This window comes from Eretmochelys imbricata, chromosome 1, assembly GCF_965152235.1.
Source record: "Eretmochelys imbricata isolate rEreImb1 chromosome 1, rEreImb1.hap1, whole genome shotgun sequence".
Lineage (NCBI taxonomy): Eukaryota > Metazoa > Chordata > Testudines > Cheloniidae > Eretmochelys > Eretmochelys imbricata.
In genome coordinates, this window is record NC_135572.1 from 17,724,454 (window position 1) to 17,739,429 (window position 14,976).

General features: G+C 41.7%; 1 protein-coding gene across 6 annotated transcripts in view; it reads right to left on the reverse strand.

The window, feature by feature from the left end:
• The window catches only part of RSF1 (remodeling and spacing factor 1), a 115,709-nt gene that overhangs the window by 89,038 nt on the left and 11,695 nt on the right, over positions 1-14,976 (reverse strand). Inside the window, exon 1 of one of the 6 annotated variants that reach the window (XM_077807153.1) lies at positions 9,583-9,628. The exons of the other annotated variants lie outside the window; for them this stretch is intronic. Coding sequence (XP_077663279.1) covers positions 9,583-9,598 — 16 coding nt within the window. The 5' untranslated portion in view covers positions 9,599-9,628. Of the gene's footprint in view, positions 1-9,582; positions 9,629-14,976 lie in introns of those variants that run through there. 6 annotated transcript variants of the gene reach the window in all.

Consider the following 14,976-nt stretch of genomic DNA (forward strand, 5'->3'; position numbering starts at 1 on the left):
AGGTCAGGTGGCCCACTGTTTGTTCACTAGCCTTTCATCACTACTCAAGAGAATCAGATGGGAATATTAAGTTTCTATTTGCACACAAAGCTCATGGTGCTGTGGCAGAGTGACGTAGGAAACTTTGCATAGCACCCGATCATACAGTCATCAAAGTTGGTGATAGAAAAGAACAATTAGTTTATCTGAGTCCATCTTCCAGTCAATGCAAAATTATCCATACTACTACATTCTCCAGGTCTTCTATCCCTTCCCTGGAGAGACTACTCTACTATTAACACTAGCATGTTACAGAGTGATATTCCCCAGCTTATCTCATGGAACAGGATACGTTTTTCAAGTCTTGATTTCCTGATGTCTACTAGACAGATGAAAAATACCTGCGATACCATGCTTCTCCTTCCCCTACAAGCCATGGCCCTACCATTTTAAAGGGTGTAAACTGACGTGTATGGTATTTAATACATTTCTTATAAAATAGCAACTCTTGCTTTTGTTTTACCTTATTCCCTTCCTGGCTTCATTCCAGTTTCTATAATATATGATGGGTTATCTTCCTCCTCCCCCGCCCTGCACTGTTTTCAGTGTCAGTTTCCTCTTTTCTGTCACTCCTCTACCTCTTTATTTAGTATAATAGAATATTTTCTGATTTTTTTTTTTACTTCTGCCCCAAATCTCTCAGCTAATTCTACTGTTTTGCGAAAATTAGTCTTTCCTTCTCTTACTACCCCTCTCCCATCTACCATCCCAATTTTGAAAAATGTAATAGGCACCTAACAGCCAGAGAACTAAACAGAGGGGCCTTTTTGTCCAAGGGCAATGTCCAGGTTTTTAAAAAAAAAAAAAAAAAAAATCAAGCCACCCTCCAGCTTCTGGGAAAATATGTGGAGAGTCCTATCAGGGTTTAGTCTCTGGTAATCTCCAGCTAATCCAGATATCTGAAATGCAGAGTCCCTCCCCTGTTCTTCATTCCACAGCCTCAAGGCTTCTAGTGCTGTAGGACTTTGCTGAGCTATCCCATCCCTAGCCTATGGTTTTGGGATCCCTCTCTACTGTGTAGCTCCAGTGTTGGTAATGATTTGAATGGCAAAGGCCAAGTGCAACAGAGTAAAGTTCTAAATCTTGTCAAGATTCCCAATAGTAGCACTGAAAACTGCAGCTGCAACTTGGGAAAGCTCTGAGCAGCAGAAGCAATGAGTGTGAGGTATACTCTGCTGGCAAGGCTATTCCAAGCGTGGGGGGAGGGGGGGCAGGGAATGGGAGGAAGGGGAGAGAGAAGCAGGTTTGCACTGCAGCTAGAAGGGCTGGGGTAGCTGTCCAGGACCACAGGGAGAGAAAAGGACTAAAAAAAGAGTATAGGTGTGGCTGAAGCCACTGCTATGTGGAGCATCGAGGGCAGAGATGTAGGGTGATCCAAGGCATGATTGGAGTTGCAGCTAGCAAGGAATGTGAAGGGTAACAAAAAGGGTTTCTACAGGTATGTTAGCAACAAGAAGGTCAGGGAAAGTGTGGGACCCTTACTGAATGGGGGAGGCAACACAGTGACAGATAATGTGGAAAAAGCTGAAGAACTCAATGATTTTTTTGCCTCGGTCTTCACAGACAAGATCAGCTCCCAGACTGCCGAACTGGGCAACACAGTACGAGGAGGAGGTGAGCAGCCCTCAGCAGTGAAAGAACAGGTTAAGGACTGTTTAGAAAAGCTGGACATGCACAAGTCCATGGGTCCAGATCTAATGCATCCAAGGGTGCTGAGGGAGTTGGCTGATGTGATTGCAGAGCCACTGACCATTATCTTTGGAAATTCGTGGCAATCAGGGGAGGTCCCAGATGATTGGAAAAAGGCAAATATAGTGCTCATATTTAAAAAAGGGAAGAAAGAGAACCCGGGAAACTACAGACCGGTCAGTCTCACTTCAGTCCCTGGAAAATCATGGAGCAGATCCTCAAAGAATCCATTTTGAAGCACTTGCAGGAGAGGACGGTGATAAGGAACAGTCAACATGGATTCACCAAGGGCAAGTCATGCCTGACCAACCTGATTGCCTTCCATGATAAGACAACTGGCTCTGGGGATATGGGGAAAGTGGTGATGTGATATATCTTGACTTTAGCAAAGCTTCTGATATGATTTCCCACAGTATTCTTGCCAGCAAGTTAAAGTATGGATTGGATGAATGGACTACAAGGTGGATAGAGAGCTGGCTAGATTGTCGGACTCAACAGGTAGTGACCAACAGCTCAATATCTAGTTGGAAGCTGGTATCAAGCGGAGTGCCCCAGGGCTCGGTCCTGGGGCCGGTTTTATTCAACATCTTTATTAATGATCTCGATGATGGGATTAATTGCACCCTCAGCAAGTTCGCAGATAACACTAAACTGGGAAGAGAGGTAGATACACTGGAGGATAGGGTCCAGAGTGACCTAGACACATTGGAGGATTGGGCCAAAAGAAATCTGATGGGGTTCAACAAGGACAAGTGCAGAGTCCTGCACTTAGGACTGAAGAATCCCATGCACCGCTACAGGCTAGGGACCGACTGGCTAAGAAGCAGTTCTTCAGAAAAGGACCTGGGGATTACACTGGATGAGAAGCTAGATATGAGTCAGCAGTGTGCCCTTGTGGCCAAGAAGGCCAACGACATATTGGGTTGTATTAGTAGGAGCACTGCCAGCAGATTGAGGGAAGTGATTATGCCCCTCTATTTGGCACTGGTGAGGCCACAACTGGAGTATTGCATCCAGGTTTGGTCCCCCCACTACAGAAGGGATGTGGACAAATTGGAGAGAGTCCAGCGGAGGGCAACAAAAATGATTAGCAAAAAGAAAAGGAGTACTTGTGGCACCTTAGAGACTAACCAGTTTATTTGAGCATAAGCTTTCGTGAGCTACAGCTCACTTCATCGGATGCATAAAGTGGAAAATGCAGTGAGGATGTTTTATACACACAAACCATGAAAAAATGGGTGTTTATCACTTCAAAAGGTTGCTAGGGCATATGACTTATGAGGAGAGGCTGAGGGAACTGGGGTTATTTAGTCTGCAGAAGAGAAGAGTGAGGGGGGATTTGATAGCAGCCTTCAACTACCTGAAGGGGGTTCCAAAGAGGATGGAGCTAGGCTGTTCTCAGCGGTGGTAGACGACAGAACAAGAAGCAGTGGTCTCAGGTTGCAGTGGAGGAGGTCTATGTTGGATATTAGGAAACACTATTTCACTAGGAGGGTGGTGAAGCACTGGAAAGGATTACCTTGGGAGGTGGTGGAATCTCCATCCTTAGAGTTTTTAAGGCCCAGCTTGACAAAGCCCTGGCTGGAACGATTTAGTTGAGGTTGGACTAGATGACCTCCTGAGGTTTCTTCCAACCGTAACATTCTATGATTCTAATGAATATTTACAATGCGGGTGATAAATGGATTTGTGTTAGGTTTTCATAAACCAGGCCCATAGAGAGGTACTATTGAAAGAGGTGAGCTTGCATTAAGTTATTGCATTACTGAAAAGGAGGCAGAGGACCACAGAGCCAACCCTAGCCACAAAGGGGCACAAAGGAAGCAGCCAACCCTGTTACACTTAGATTATGTAGAAGTTGGCAGCATGCATCTGGGAAAGCTTCCTACTCTTCATAGGTACATGGATTTTCAAGCTTTGGAGAGAGGCTCTGGTGCAGCCACACCTACAATTTTGCATTCAGTTCTGCGTGCTAATACTATAATGCTATTGACAAGTTCTGTGGAAATCAGACAACAGCAATAAAACTAGTCAGAGTGACTTTTGAGAAAAAAGAGTGAAAATATTAGGAAGAGCAAGTACTTGGGAAAGGGATAGCAAAGTGGATCATTAGTCTGAAAATATCTGAAATGAGGTAAACACCAAGGATGAAGAAGAATTCTTTAAGATGGTAAAATGGACTACAGGTGAAAGAAAACTTCCTGACAGTGAGATTTCTTAGGATGTCCAAGACACCTCTGAGCACAAAATCCTCTAGTTTGTTTTTCGGTATTGTTTTTATCATAGAACTGCCATGGCGTCCCAATAATTCTGAGTTAGATGATCAGAGTGATCATACCAAATAGGAAGAGTGAAGTTATAGAAATATCACAGGGGGAAAATAGTCTGAAGACACAGGCATTGTAAAGATTAAACTAGATAAAGGTTTTATTAAGAAAATACAAGAAGAAACCATGCATCCTTTGTCTTGACAATGAACTATAAGGAACACGCAAACAGCTGTATTTGAGCAGACCATTACGGGTATGTCTACACGACAAATAAAATAAAAATAAAAAATAAAAATAAAATAAAAAAAACACAAAAAGGCAATTAGTTTTAGAGCCCAACTGACTTGGTCTCACAGGGCATGTGCTATGGCACTAAAAAGAGCAGTCTGTATCTTCCTGGTTGGGCTGGACCTTGGAATCCAAGACCTTTCGCCCTTGCTGCGTCTTTACCGCTCAGGCTGGAACCTCTACACTGCTATTTTTAGCCGTAATGCAACCTGCCGCACGGTGGTTTTGTTTTGTTGGTGCCTTATAGACATAACCTACATCTTTTCAGTCTCATGCCTCAGAAGGAAGCTAAACTAAGGCACCTGGCCAAGTAGTCAACTCATAGGTCTTAAGGTTTATTTGGGTACAAAGACATTGAGTACTCAAACATCCTTGATAAACCCAATATGAGGCTCTAAATTTTTTAGCTTTTATTGAGCTTTGAGAGGAAGAGGAGACCTTATAACCCCTTGATGAATTATATTTCTTATTGAGAGGCCACTAATCTGAAACTATTATATTTAGGGGGACATTAAGAATTTAATACATGGAAATAAAGTTACACGTTAATAGCTGGAAAGGTTTTGGCTTCATTTCAAAGAGTCTTTTCCCTCACATATAAAATAATATTTATATTCAGAGTTAAACTCCTATGCCCTGTTAGATGTTAAATAAATTGATTTGTGGTGATTTTGCTTCATTATATGAAAAGAAAGGCAGTCTGAAAGCTTTTTCTGCTTGTTTTGGGAATGCCATGTCTGGTGATCTTTGGTTTTGCTGAAGAACTTTAGCAGTCTCAGATGTGGGCTGAGAATTCTCTCAGCCTTTAATTAAAAGGGAAGCTAATGGTGTTGACCTGCTTACAAAGACATTGACTCCCAAGTGTTTCTTGAGTTAAATACACGATGTTAAAAGAAAGCTTTAACAACAGCCTCAATTAAAATCTCGTCACGATCCAGAAAGTGAAACCTGTCTGTGAGAAATCAGAGAACTCACGCCTAGTCACCTATAATCTTCAAAGAGAAAGAAGAGGAAGAAGTAGATTAAAAACATTTGAAAAAGTTTCTTGATTTCCTCAGACATCAAATAAGATTGGCCACAAACATTTTGGCACCTTTTTGCATTCATCTGCAAAAAGAATTCCCCTCTTCCGTGTTTGTGGTGACTTTCCTGAACTACTGTTTGCCTCATCCACCTCACTCATGCTTGAAAACATATCCTCACTCATGCTTTGAAACATATCCACAGCTTTACTTCTCCCTTTCCTAGGAAGTCTGCTAGTCATGCAGAAGTGTATGTGATTTTTAAACATTTAGCTAGATACTAACACTACAGGAAAAATGTCAAATTAACAAATACTGCAGCAGCCTCCTCTACACACATGGTCCAGCAGCCTTAAGATTTCATATACTAAACATTATTTTTAATTTTAAAGTCTACCCTCTAGTACAGGACTGTTACCCCAAAAATTGTATAGCAAATATGATCATATTGCAGGCATTTTCATCATATGCTCTGCAAGACAGTCAAAACAGCTATGAAGTTCAATAGAAAATGCAAGTGCCACATCGTTGGCACTGTGAATTGTGACATGGGTGTCATCCAAAGACAAGCATTTCATTTAAGCAAGCGTTCGACTACATAAGTATTCAAACAACCCGGTTTATAAAGCATAATTCAAACTTAAAATGGGGCCAGTGCAAGACATCCTTCTGCACTTTAAATAGCCACTTAGCCTTTTAACTGAACAGAATCATAAAATGTACAATAATTGCCAATATTTAACAGGAAAGGTTATCTTCAATAAGAGATCCTAAATCATCCAAATGTATATTCTTCTTTCTTTCTTGGTGTCTGAGAATGTATCCTGTCCTCACAAAAGGGATTTTGATGCTTCTTTCACAAGTTTGAGATGTAAATCAAGTGTCATTTCCTGAGGCTTGTACATTAGACATGCCTCCAACTGAATTTCTTGAATGTAATCTTAATGTTAAAGTGCTCTTTAGCATACCTTGAGCCTAAACTGTTTGTTAAACACCTGCAGCTGAATGTAAAATAAATGAACACCTCTAAGCTTCAGATTTTTCTTGCTGTCCTCTAGTTATTATATAACATTTACATGGCAGCAGCATCTAAAAGCCTGAACCAGGTTGGGTTTCTAATGTCCCAGTTCTTTGTACCTGTGACACCAACAGACTGGTCAACTTGGATATGACCCACAACAACTCAACAAAAGGCACTGAAATGTAATCAAGACAATTTACTTGTATTTGAATTTCAAAGAGATGTACTAGATCAGCAATCATTAAGCCATTTATTTGTAGTAATAGAAATCAATGGTAGATGCGAAGTGTATTTGCCTGTGTTTACCCATATCTTGTTAGAAGTTAACAACATAACCAGATTACCCTGTAGATGCTAATTCCCTTTCATGTCTTAATAGCCTTATATTACGCATGCAGGTAGTTCAATTAACCTCAAAGATGTAAGATATTATTAGTTTCCTGCAGTATTATCTAAATCTTCTTCAACTTGATTATCTATGTTATAATGAAGTACCGGCTAATTGCTTTATGTCAGTGGTTCTCAGCCAAGGGTACATGTACCCCTAGGGGGTACGCAGAGGTCTTCCAGGGGATACATCATCTAAATATTTTCCTAGTTTTACAACAGGCTACATAAAAAGCACTAGCGAAGTCAGTACAAACTAAAATTTCATACAACAATGACTGGTTTATACTGCTCTATATTACACACTGGAATCTAAGTACAATATTTATATTCCAATTGATTTATTTTATAATTATATGGTAAAAATGAGAAAGTAAGCAATTTTTCAGTAATAGTGTGCTATGATACCTTTGTATTTTGGTGTCTGACTTTGTAAGCAAATAATTTTAAAGTGAGGTGAAACTTGGGGATCTGCAAGACAAATCAGACTCCTGAAAGGGATACAGTAGTTCAGGAAGGTTGATAGCCCCTGCCTTATGTGAATGAATACAACTAGTTTAACTGTGTAGGCATAGGAAATAGAAGATGAGCTTCAAAGCAACTATCTGCACTACCTATTCTTCCTCAGGGGAAAGTCCTGCTGTGACAAGAGGCTTATCAGCTTGCTATAAAACAATAAAGAAAGCTTCAGACCTGATCCTTTTCATCTCAGGTCTGCTTAAACTTTAACAGGAAAGGTCTAAGCCATAAGACTGAAGTCTCCAGGTTTACCTTGGATTACTCTGGAATTATCATGGAAGAACTTGAACAGACTCTACACCAGACTGCCTATCGGACTATAACCTTTTAAACTGATTCCAGAATGACTTTTACAAATCAGCAACCTCAACATCTCTGCTATGAAACTGACCTAAGGACTTTACACATCTGTATGTATACTGATCTTTTGACCACAGCAACTCTCTTCTTTTTCTTTTTATTATCAAGCTTTTAGTCTTTTAGTTACTAAAGGATTGGCATCTGCATGATTATTGGTAAGATCTGAAACTCATACTGACCCAGTGAAAAGTGTCCAGTCCTTTGGGATTAGTGGACTTCACATACGGTAAATCAGGTTTTCAATAACCTCTCACTATATTAGACTTGGTCTAGATGGGAGTCAAGGGCTGGAATGCTCAAAAGGGACTGTATCTGGCTTCTTGGAAACCAGTGTGGTATTACAGAAGCTGTTTTGTTACTGGCTTGGTAAATCTAAGCATAGAATAAAACACCAGGTTGGGGGATTGTCTGCCCTATTCCTTGCAGTCTGCCCTGTGTACAACATCCTCAGTGTGGCCCATCGGCACCCAGTCACAGCACATCATGATTATCCACCTCCCTCGATGCTGATTTTTCTTGTTACTATCTCTAATATTTATAGGTCACCAGTTTATGAATGGTTTCTAAGGTTATCAATACTGCCCTGCCCAAGTTGTTTAAAATGTCTGCTCTTGGAGTGAAGGAATATTTCTCATGTTCTGAATATCTAATCTTGCCAATGGTGAAGTATATGACAGACACTTTCTTAGGTCTTTCGTTATATTTCTTATTCAATTAATTTCAGTCAAACAAAAATATTTGACCTTTCTTCTCAGAAATAATTTCAATCTTCCTGGTCTATGAGCCGCCCACCTAGGTGGCACAGCCTCTGTAGATCGTGAAATGCCTTTGCTTGCATTAATCAAATCCATGGGCATTTAAGCATTTCATTGTTTAACTAGCTATTGTTGTCAACTTCCTAATTAAAAGGCGATTCACTGAGGGGTAACTATTCATTGCTTGCTCCTATTGAGAATTAACGTGTCCATGAATACGTTTAGAGCAGTTGTTAGGCTAAGCTATAGCACTCTTGTAATGTTTGTTTTGACAGAAGAATCTTGGGAACCTCTGCCACTCACTCGTTAGTGCTCTGCCAAATCCATCAGAAAACCAGAAAAATCAAAAATTCCCCTGGAGAGTTGGTTATAATCTTCAGGGATTCCACTGGAAATTTGCATCTGCAGTCTTCTGGAAAGATTTTAGGTCTAAACCTACTCATTCTTTTTGGGTAGCCCAAAAAAGGAAATCACATAACCAAGTACGGGTCAAATACTGCCTATGACCAAATGCACAGGTTCTATTTCCATGCACTTGCTCCAAACATCTATATTGTGACACTGAAGGAGCTAGAATCCTTGCACAAATATTTAGCCAAACTCATCATCTAGTCCAGTGGTCGCCAACGTGGTGCCCACAGGCGCCATGGCGCCTGCCGGGGCATTTTTGTGTACTCACAGGACAGCGCGCTGCCAAAACGCCACTGCCCCAGGCGCAGCTGCCAGAGAACAGCCCGCCGAAATGCCACCGAGAAACGTTTCTCAGTGGCATTTCGGCGGCAGGGTGTCCAGCGCCTGCCACAGTCTTCTGGGAATAGCAATATGCTAGTCCCACAGAAAGGTTGGGGACCACTGATCTAGTCCTTCCAGACCACATCTAACACATACAGTAGAACCTCAGAGTTACAAACACCTTGGGAATGGAGGTTGTTTGTAACTCTGAAATGTTCGTAACTCTGAACAAAATATTATGGTGGTTCTTTCAAAAGTTTACAACGAACATTGACTTAATACAGCTTTGAAACTTTACTATGCAGAAGAAAAATGTTACTTTCCCCCTATTTTTTTTTTAGTAGTTTACGTTTAAACACAGTACCGTACTGTATTTGCCGTTTTTTTTTTTTTGGGTCTCTGTTGCTGCTTGATTGAGTACTTCCGGTTCCAAATGAGACGTGTGGTTAACTGGTCAGTTTCGTAACTCTGATGTTCATAACTCTGAGGTGCTACTATACCTTGAATTTCTCTCATGGTTCGGGAATAGGTCTAGTAGGATCTTCTATTTCTATTCTCCCTAGAAACAGATCAATCAGTATCAGACACGGCAGTTGAAGGAATTTAGCCTGACTTGCATCTCTGTTTCAGGTAATTTCATGTCTTTTTTCTGTTCCACCTATTGAACGCAGGAAACACACCTCCTCAACAGAAGGTTCTAGAGCAACTAGAATGTTTGCGGGTCATCAGTTTTCCATTTTAGGCTTGCTCACCATTTTATAAGCATCCAATTTATCTGATTGCTACTACGCCTCTGCGGATAGAATTTATTTTTAAAATGATTCTAGTCAATGAAAATGAGTAATCCTATCAAGTTAACTGCTTAGGAAGTTTCAGAGGTAAGCGGGGAAAGAGGGGAGAGGAGGGACAGGGCAACTGTTATTTTACTCAGTGCACTAAAAAATAATCCATAAATGGAAGCTACTTTGATTACTTAGAAGCAAAAAATTTCTAAACCAGATTTCACAATAGACCAAAAATAGCATGGGTGGACATGACTGATGTTTAAAAACTTGATATTTGCATGATAAAATTATTTCAGCAAAATCATAATTTGGTTTTGTACAATTCTCAAAATGCAGTACTGGCAAAGGATGATGGAATAGCCACACTTTTTGGTAAGCACAAAAATGATACAAAACATTAGATGTTTTAAAACGTTTGTGTTTGCTTCACGTCCTAGTCAGTTTCACGATTGGCAACTGAAGTGATACATCACAGCTCAGAAGCTGACAACCGTAAACGAGGCACTGAGTGGGCCAGAGACATAGAAACAGAGCCAGAATCCACCGGAAGGGACAACAGGCCCAACAACAAAATGAACACAAAGTTGTTGAACTTTAAAAGCCATTTAACAGAACAAGGATGACAAAGGCAAGGCAAAGAGACAGGACATGAACAGGGTGACTGTTTCAACTTCTGTGGTCAAAAAACAAAATGGTCCACTGGACCAATGGTCCACAGTTCCTTAACCAACTTCTGACCCCACTCACCTCACTCCCCCACACAAACATTTAAGGTTGCAGTGAACACGGCTGTGCACAAGGTACCAAACTCACAAGCCAGCCGAACATGTGTGAAAATGTTGGTAAGAAGTTATTTTGCCAAATCAATTTTGAAACTATATCTGCTATCCAGGGTGTCTCCTAATGGTAATATTGGAAAGGATAATTCTTGCAGAGATTTTTAAACCAGTCAATGAAGTTTGAAATAAGGCTTTTCTTGTACTTCCAGTAATCTCTTCTTTTCTGTCTTTAGTGAAAATGATTTGTTAAGAACCACACCAGAATCCACATCAAAAACATGGAGGAACAGTGTACTGCAATGGCAAATCTAATAAGGGTCAAATTTATAAACTGTGTCAGGCTCACTATTTTTTTGTGCCTTAACTCAGGTACTTAGAACGTCCCTTAGCTATCATTCTGCTTCCACAGGTCTCATGTGCTCTTCCGGGCCGCAATGCTTTCTCCAATTTAAGCAGCATGGTCTCTGTGAAGCTAAGTTTCTCTTTCCTTGTGTGTACCTTTCTTGTTTTCTATCTTCTCACTTTCTCTTCCTCAAATCTGAAATTCTCTCCCTTCTTGCATCATATCCTCATCTTTGCTATTCCTCCACATCACTTTGTAAGCCTCCTCTTTGTTCTCTTGCCACTCTTCTTCAGAGCATAAGGCCATACTGAGTCAGACCAATGGTCCATCTATAAGAACACATTGCTATCACTCAGCCAGGTTCTTGCAATGGTGCAATTGTAGTCTCAGAGCACCTCCTAAAAGAGGGTCACCAGAGTCACAACAGGCCAATGGTTGATAACCTAATTTTCCTCCCTACTTCACATGAGGTAGCCAAGCCTATGTTTTTGGGGGGGCATCATTATCCAGCATCTGTAAAGAATTCAAGAGGACCCATAAGCTGCAGACCAATTTGAAAAATTAGAGGCAGTCTCCTCCACAGAAGGGTAAATTGATAGTGGATACTAGGTCTTACAAGTATTTCACTATGTCCATCAACATCCCATCTCTTTCCCTGGTTGAGCTTCGGCCAACTGCCTACCATGCAGCCATTTATCTCAGCTAGGTAGGGAGATGGCACTATCCACATTGAAGAAAGGGGACGCCTTGGATATCATCTGCATATTGCTGGTATTTGAGACAATGGTCTCTCACAGTTTCTCCCACCCACAATAAATGCACGTAGATGTTAACAAGAATGGGAGAAGAGCATGATGCCATGTAGGACTCCACAGATGAGTGTTCTGGAGGTAGAGGAGCAGTTGCTAATCACCATTTTGCATATCCTGGAAAAGAAAAATAAAAAAAATGGAGCCATATCAAAGCTTTCTCGTCAACCCCTGCAATAACTCTGGTGAGAGAGCAAGACAGCAGCACACCATACAAATACACAGCCAGAATGAGAGTGAATTTCCTCCTCTGATCTTTTTTAGATCACAAAAATCTAGTTTCCTTCTCACCTTAGCTGACACAAATCAGAACTACAACAAGCTGTGAGAGAGGGCATGCTTATAGTTGTAGCCAATGTGTGTTTCTTCCATTTGATGAGAACGTAGGAAGTGTCATAAGAATTCAGACCTGTAGTCCATCAAGTCCAGTATCTTGTCTCTTACCATGGCCTGCCCCACATACTTCAGATGAAGGTGCAAGAAGCCCCACAGGAGATGTGGAATAACCTGCCACCTGATTAGTATCTAGTCCTCTTAACCGTTAATAGTTAGAGACTGGCTTATGCCTGTACATATGTATATCACTAAGTTAAGTATTTTTATTGCAATTCTGGATATTAGTTATCCAAATGACCAACATTCCCTTTAAAACTTGCTAAGTTTCATAGAATATCAGAGTTGGATCTTGGCTTCAAAAATATATTGCTATGGCAATGAATTCTATAGTCTAATTATGTATTTTGTGAAAAAGTATTTCCTTCTATCAAGTTTGAGTTAGCCACCTTTCAGTTTAATTAAATGTCCTCATTATTTTATTATGGAAACAGGAAGAACACAAGTTCCCAATATACCTTCCCAACTCCACACATTTTTGTACACATTTGTCTCCTCTCTAAAATAAACAATGCCAGTATTTTCAATTTCTCTTCATGAGAGTTTTTTCGTGTCCTTAATTATTTTAATCACTCATCTTTTAACTCCCTCTAATTCTTCAGAGATGGGGAGATCAGCGTTGAACACTATTCCAGATTAGAGAAAAACACTGATTCATATAGATGGCATTACATGATTTTCCCTTATGCCATCTAACATTTTGTTCTCTTTTTAAACTTTTTCCACCAATGCACATTACTTTACTCCTGTGGGAATCCTGCACCACTGCGCATGTGCATAATTAATGAGCCATGCATATTTTTACTTTTTTTACACCGAAAAAAAGCTTCTGCCAGAATGTTGCTGCAATTCTGCCTTTTGCCCAGCAGAGGGCACTGCAGTGCTAGAGCAAAGCAGCAGCTCCCAGTAGAAAATAACTTCTGCAGTTCCGCCTTTTGCTCACCAGAGGGTGCTGTGGTGCTAGAAAACAGCAGCCGCTGCCAGCCAGCCAACTAGGGAACAGAAAGAGCCTGCCTTCTTCACAGCGCCTGCCAGGCCAGGTCAGGAGACAGGGGCTATGGAGAGATAGACAGCGTGGGGCTGCTGGGGGTGGGGTCAAACAGGGGCTCATAAGGGCTAGTGGAGGACGACAGACTAGGGCAGGGGCTGAATAGGAGTGGAGACACAGGGCCACATGCCGGGAGAGGGAGCAGAGCTTCACGAGGAAGGGGGGTGGCTAAGTGGGGGCACAGAGACATGGGGACGGGGGAGAGGGTGCAGGCCACACAGGAGCAGAGGGGTGCATGAGTGGGGGTGGAGGGACACATGTGTCCTTGCACATGGGGGTGCAGGGACACATGGGGACAGGAGCAGATGTGCCTGACTGAATGGGAGAGGCTAGGGGTCAGCGAAGGTCCACATGGGGGAAGCTCCCTAACAGTCCCTCCCCACCTCCACCCCCCAAAAAAACCTGTTCCATACTTTTCCCCACTTATACCCAACAACCCTCCAAGTTCACACCCAGACTCCTTTCCAGCAATTACTCTCCTCTCCCTCCGCTTCTCTGTTATCCAACTCCCCCAAGCTTTGCACTGCTTCTAAGGGGTGAGAGAAATACCATTCTGTATTGTAGTTTAAATAAATTACTACTCAGAGTTCTGTATTAATATGTCTAGTAATGAATCTTTTTTGTTGTCTGTATTGTTCTGGTAGTGCTGTGGTGATACTGGCAGAGAACGCAGAGCCTGAAATCTAATTGTTACTTGAACTTTTTCTGGAATGGCTTCGCTTGGTAGAGCGCCATTTCTGGGCTTGGCCAACTAGCACTGACTGGTGGGACAGGACAGTTATGCAGACCCAGGATGACCAGCAGAACTTTGGATGATATAGGACACTTTCCTAGAAGTCTGTGCAGACCTCACCCTAGAGATGCAGTGACAGAACATCTATAAGAAGGTTCCCCTGAGCATGGAAAAAGCACATGGCCATTGTTATCTGGAAGCTCACCACTGACAACTGTTACCAGTCAGTTGCTAAAAAGTATGGTAGATCAACTCTCAGGGCTGTTTGTGTGCTACTAAGAGGGTATTGCTATCCTGAGTCACAAAGCTTGGCAATACACAGGAGGTTATAGATAAGATTTTCTGGTTGGGTTCCCAAGTTGTATTGGGGCCACTAATGGGACCTACACGCCCATTCTTTGCCTATCATACCAGCCTTCAGAGTTAGTCAACAGAAAGAGGTATTTCTCTGTGATGCTGCAAGACCTGGTTGAACACCGTGGAAGGTTTGCCTATACTAATGTGGGGTGCTCTGGAAAGGTCTATAACACTTGGCTCTTTAGAAACTCAGATCTGTTTTTTGCAGTGGGAAATAAAATTTTTGCTCCAGAACCACTGTGAACATTAATGGTATCGTGACTTCCTACTGTCATTCTGCGAGACCCTTGCTACCCTGCTTATAAAGCCTTTTACTGTGCATTTGGATAGGAGAAAGGTGCTAACTATACCGAGTAGCTGTAGAGGAACAGTGAAGTGTGCATTTGGAAGACTGAAGGGAAGGTGGAAGTGCATCATGACAAGGCTGGAGGCTGTTGAGTAATATTTGCCTTGTGCGATAGGTACTTTCTGCATCTGCACAACATCTGAGAGAGAAAGAGAACCCCTCCAATGGGTGGCACGCAAAGATGGAGACTTTCTGACCATCATGAACAACGAGAGAGGCTGAGTAGGTCAGTGACACACCGTGCTACTACTATGAGGTCTGGGCATAGTGGTGAAAAATGTATACACCTTTGTGCAAGGGT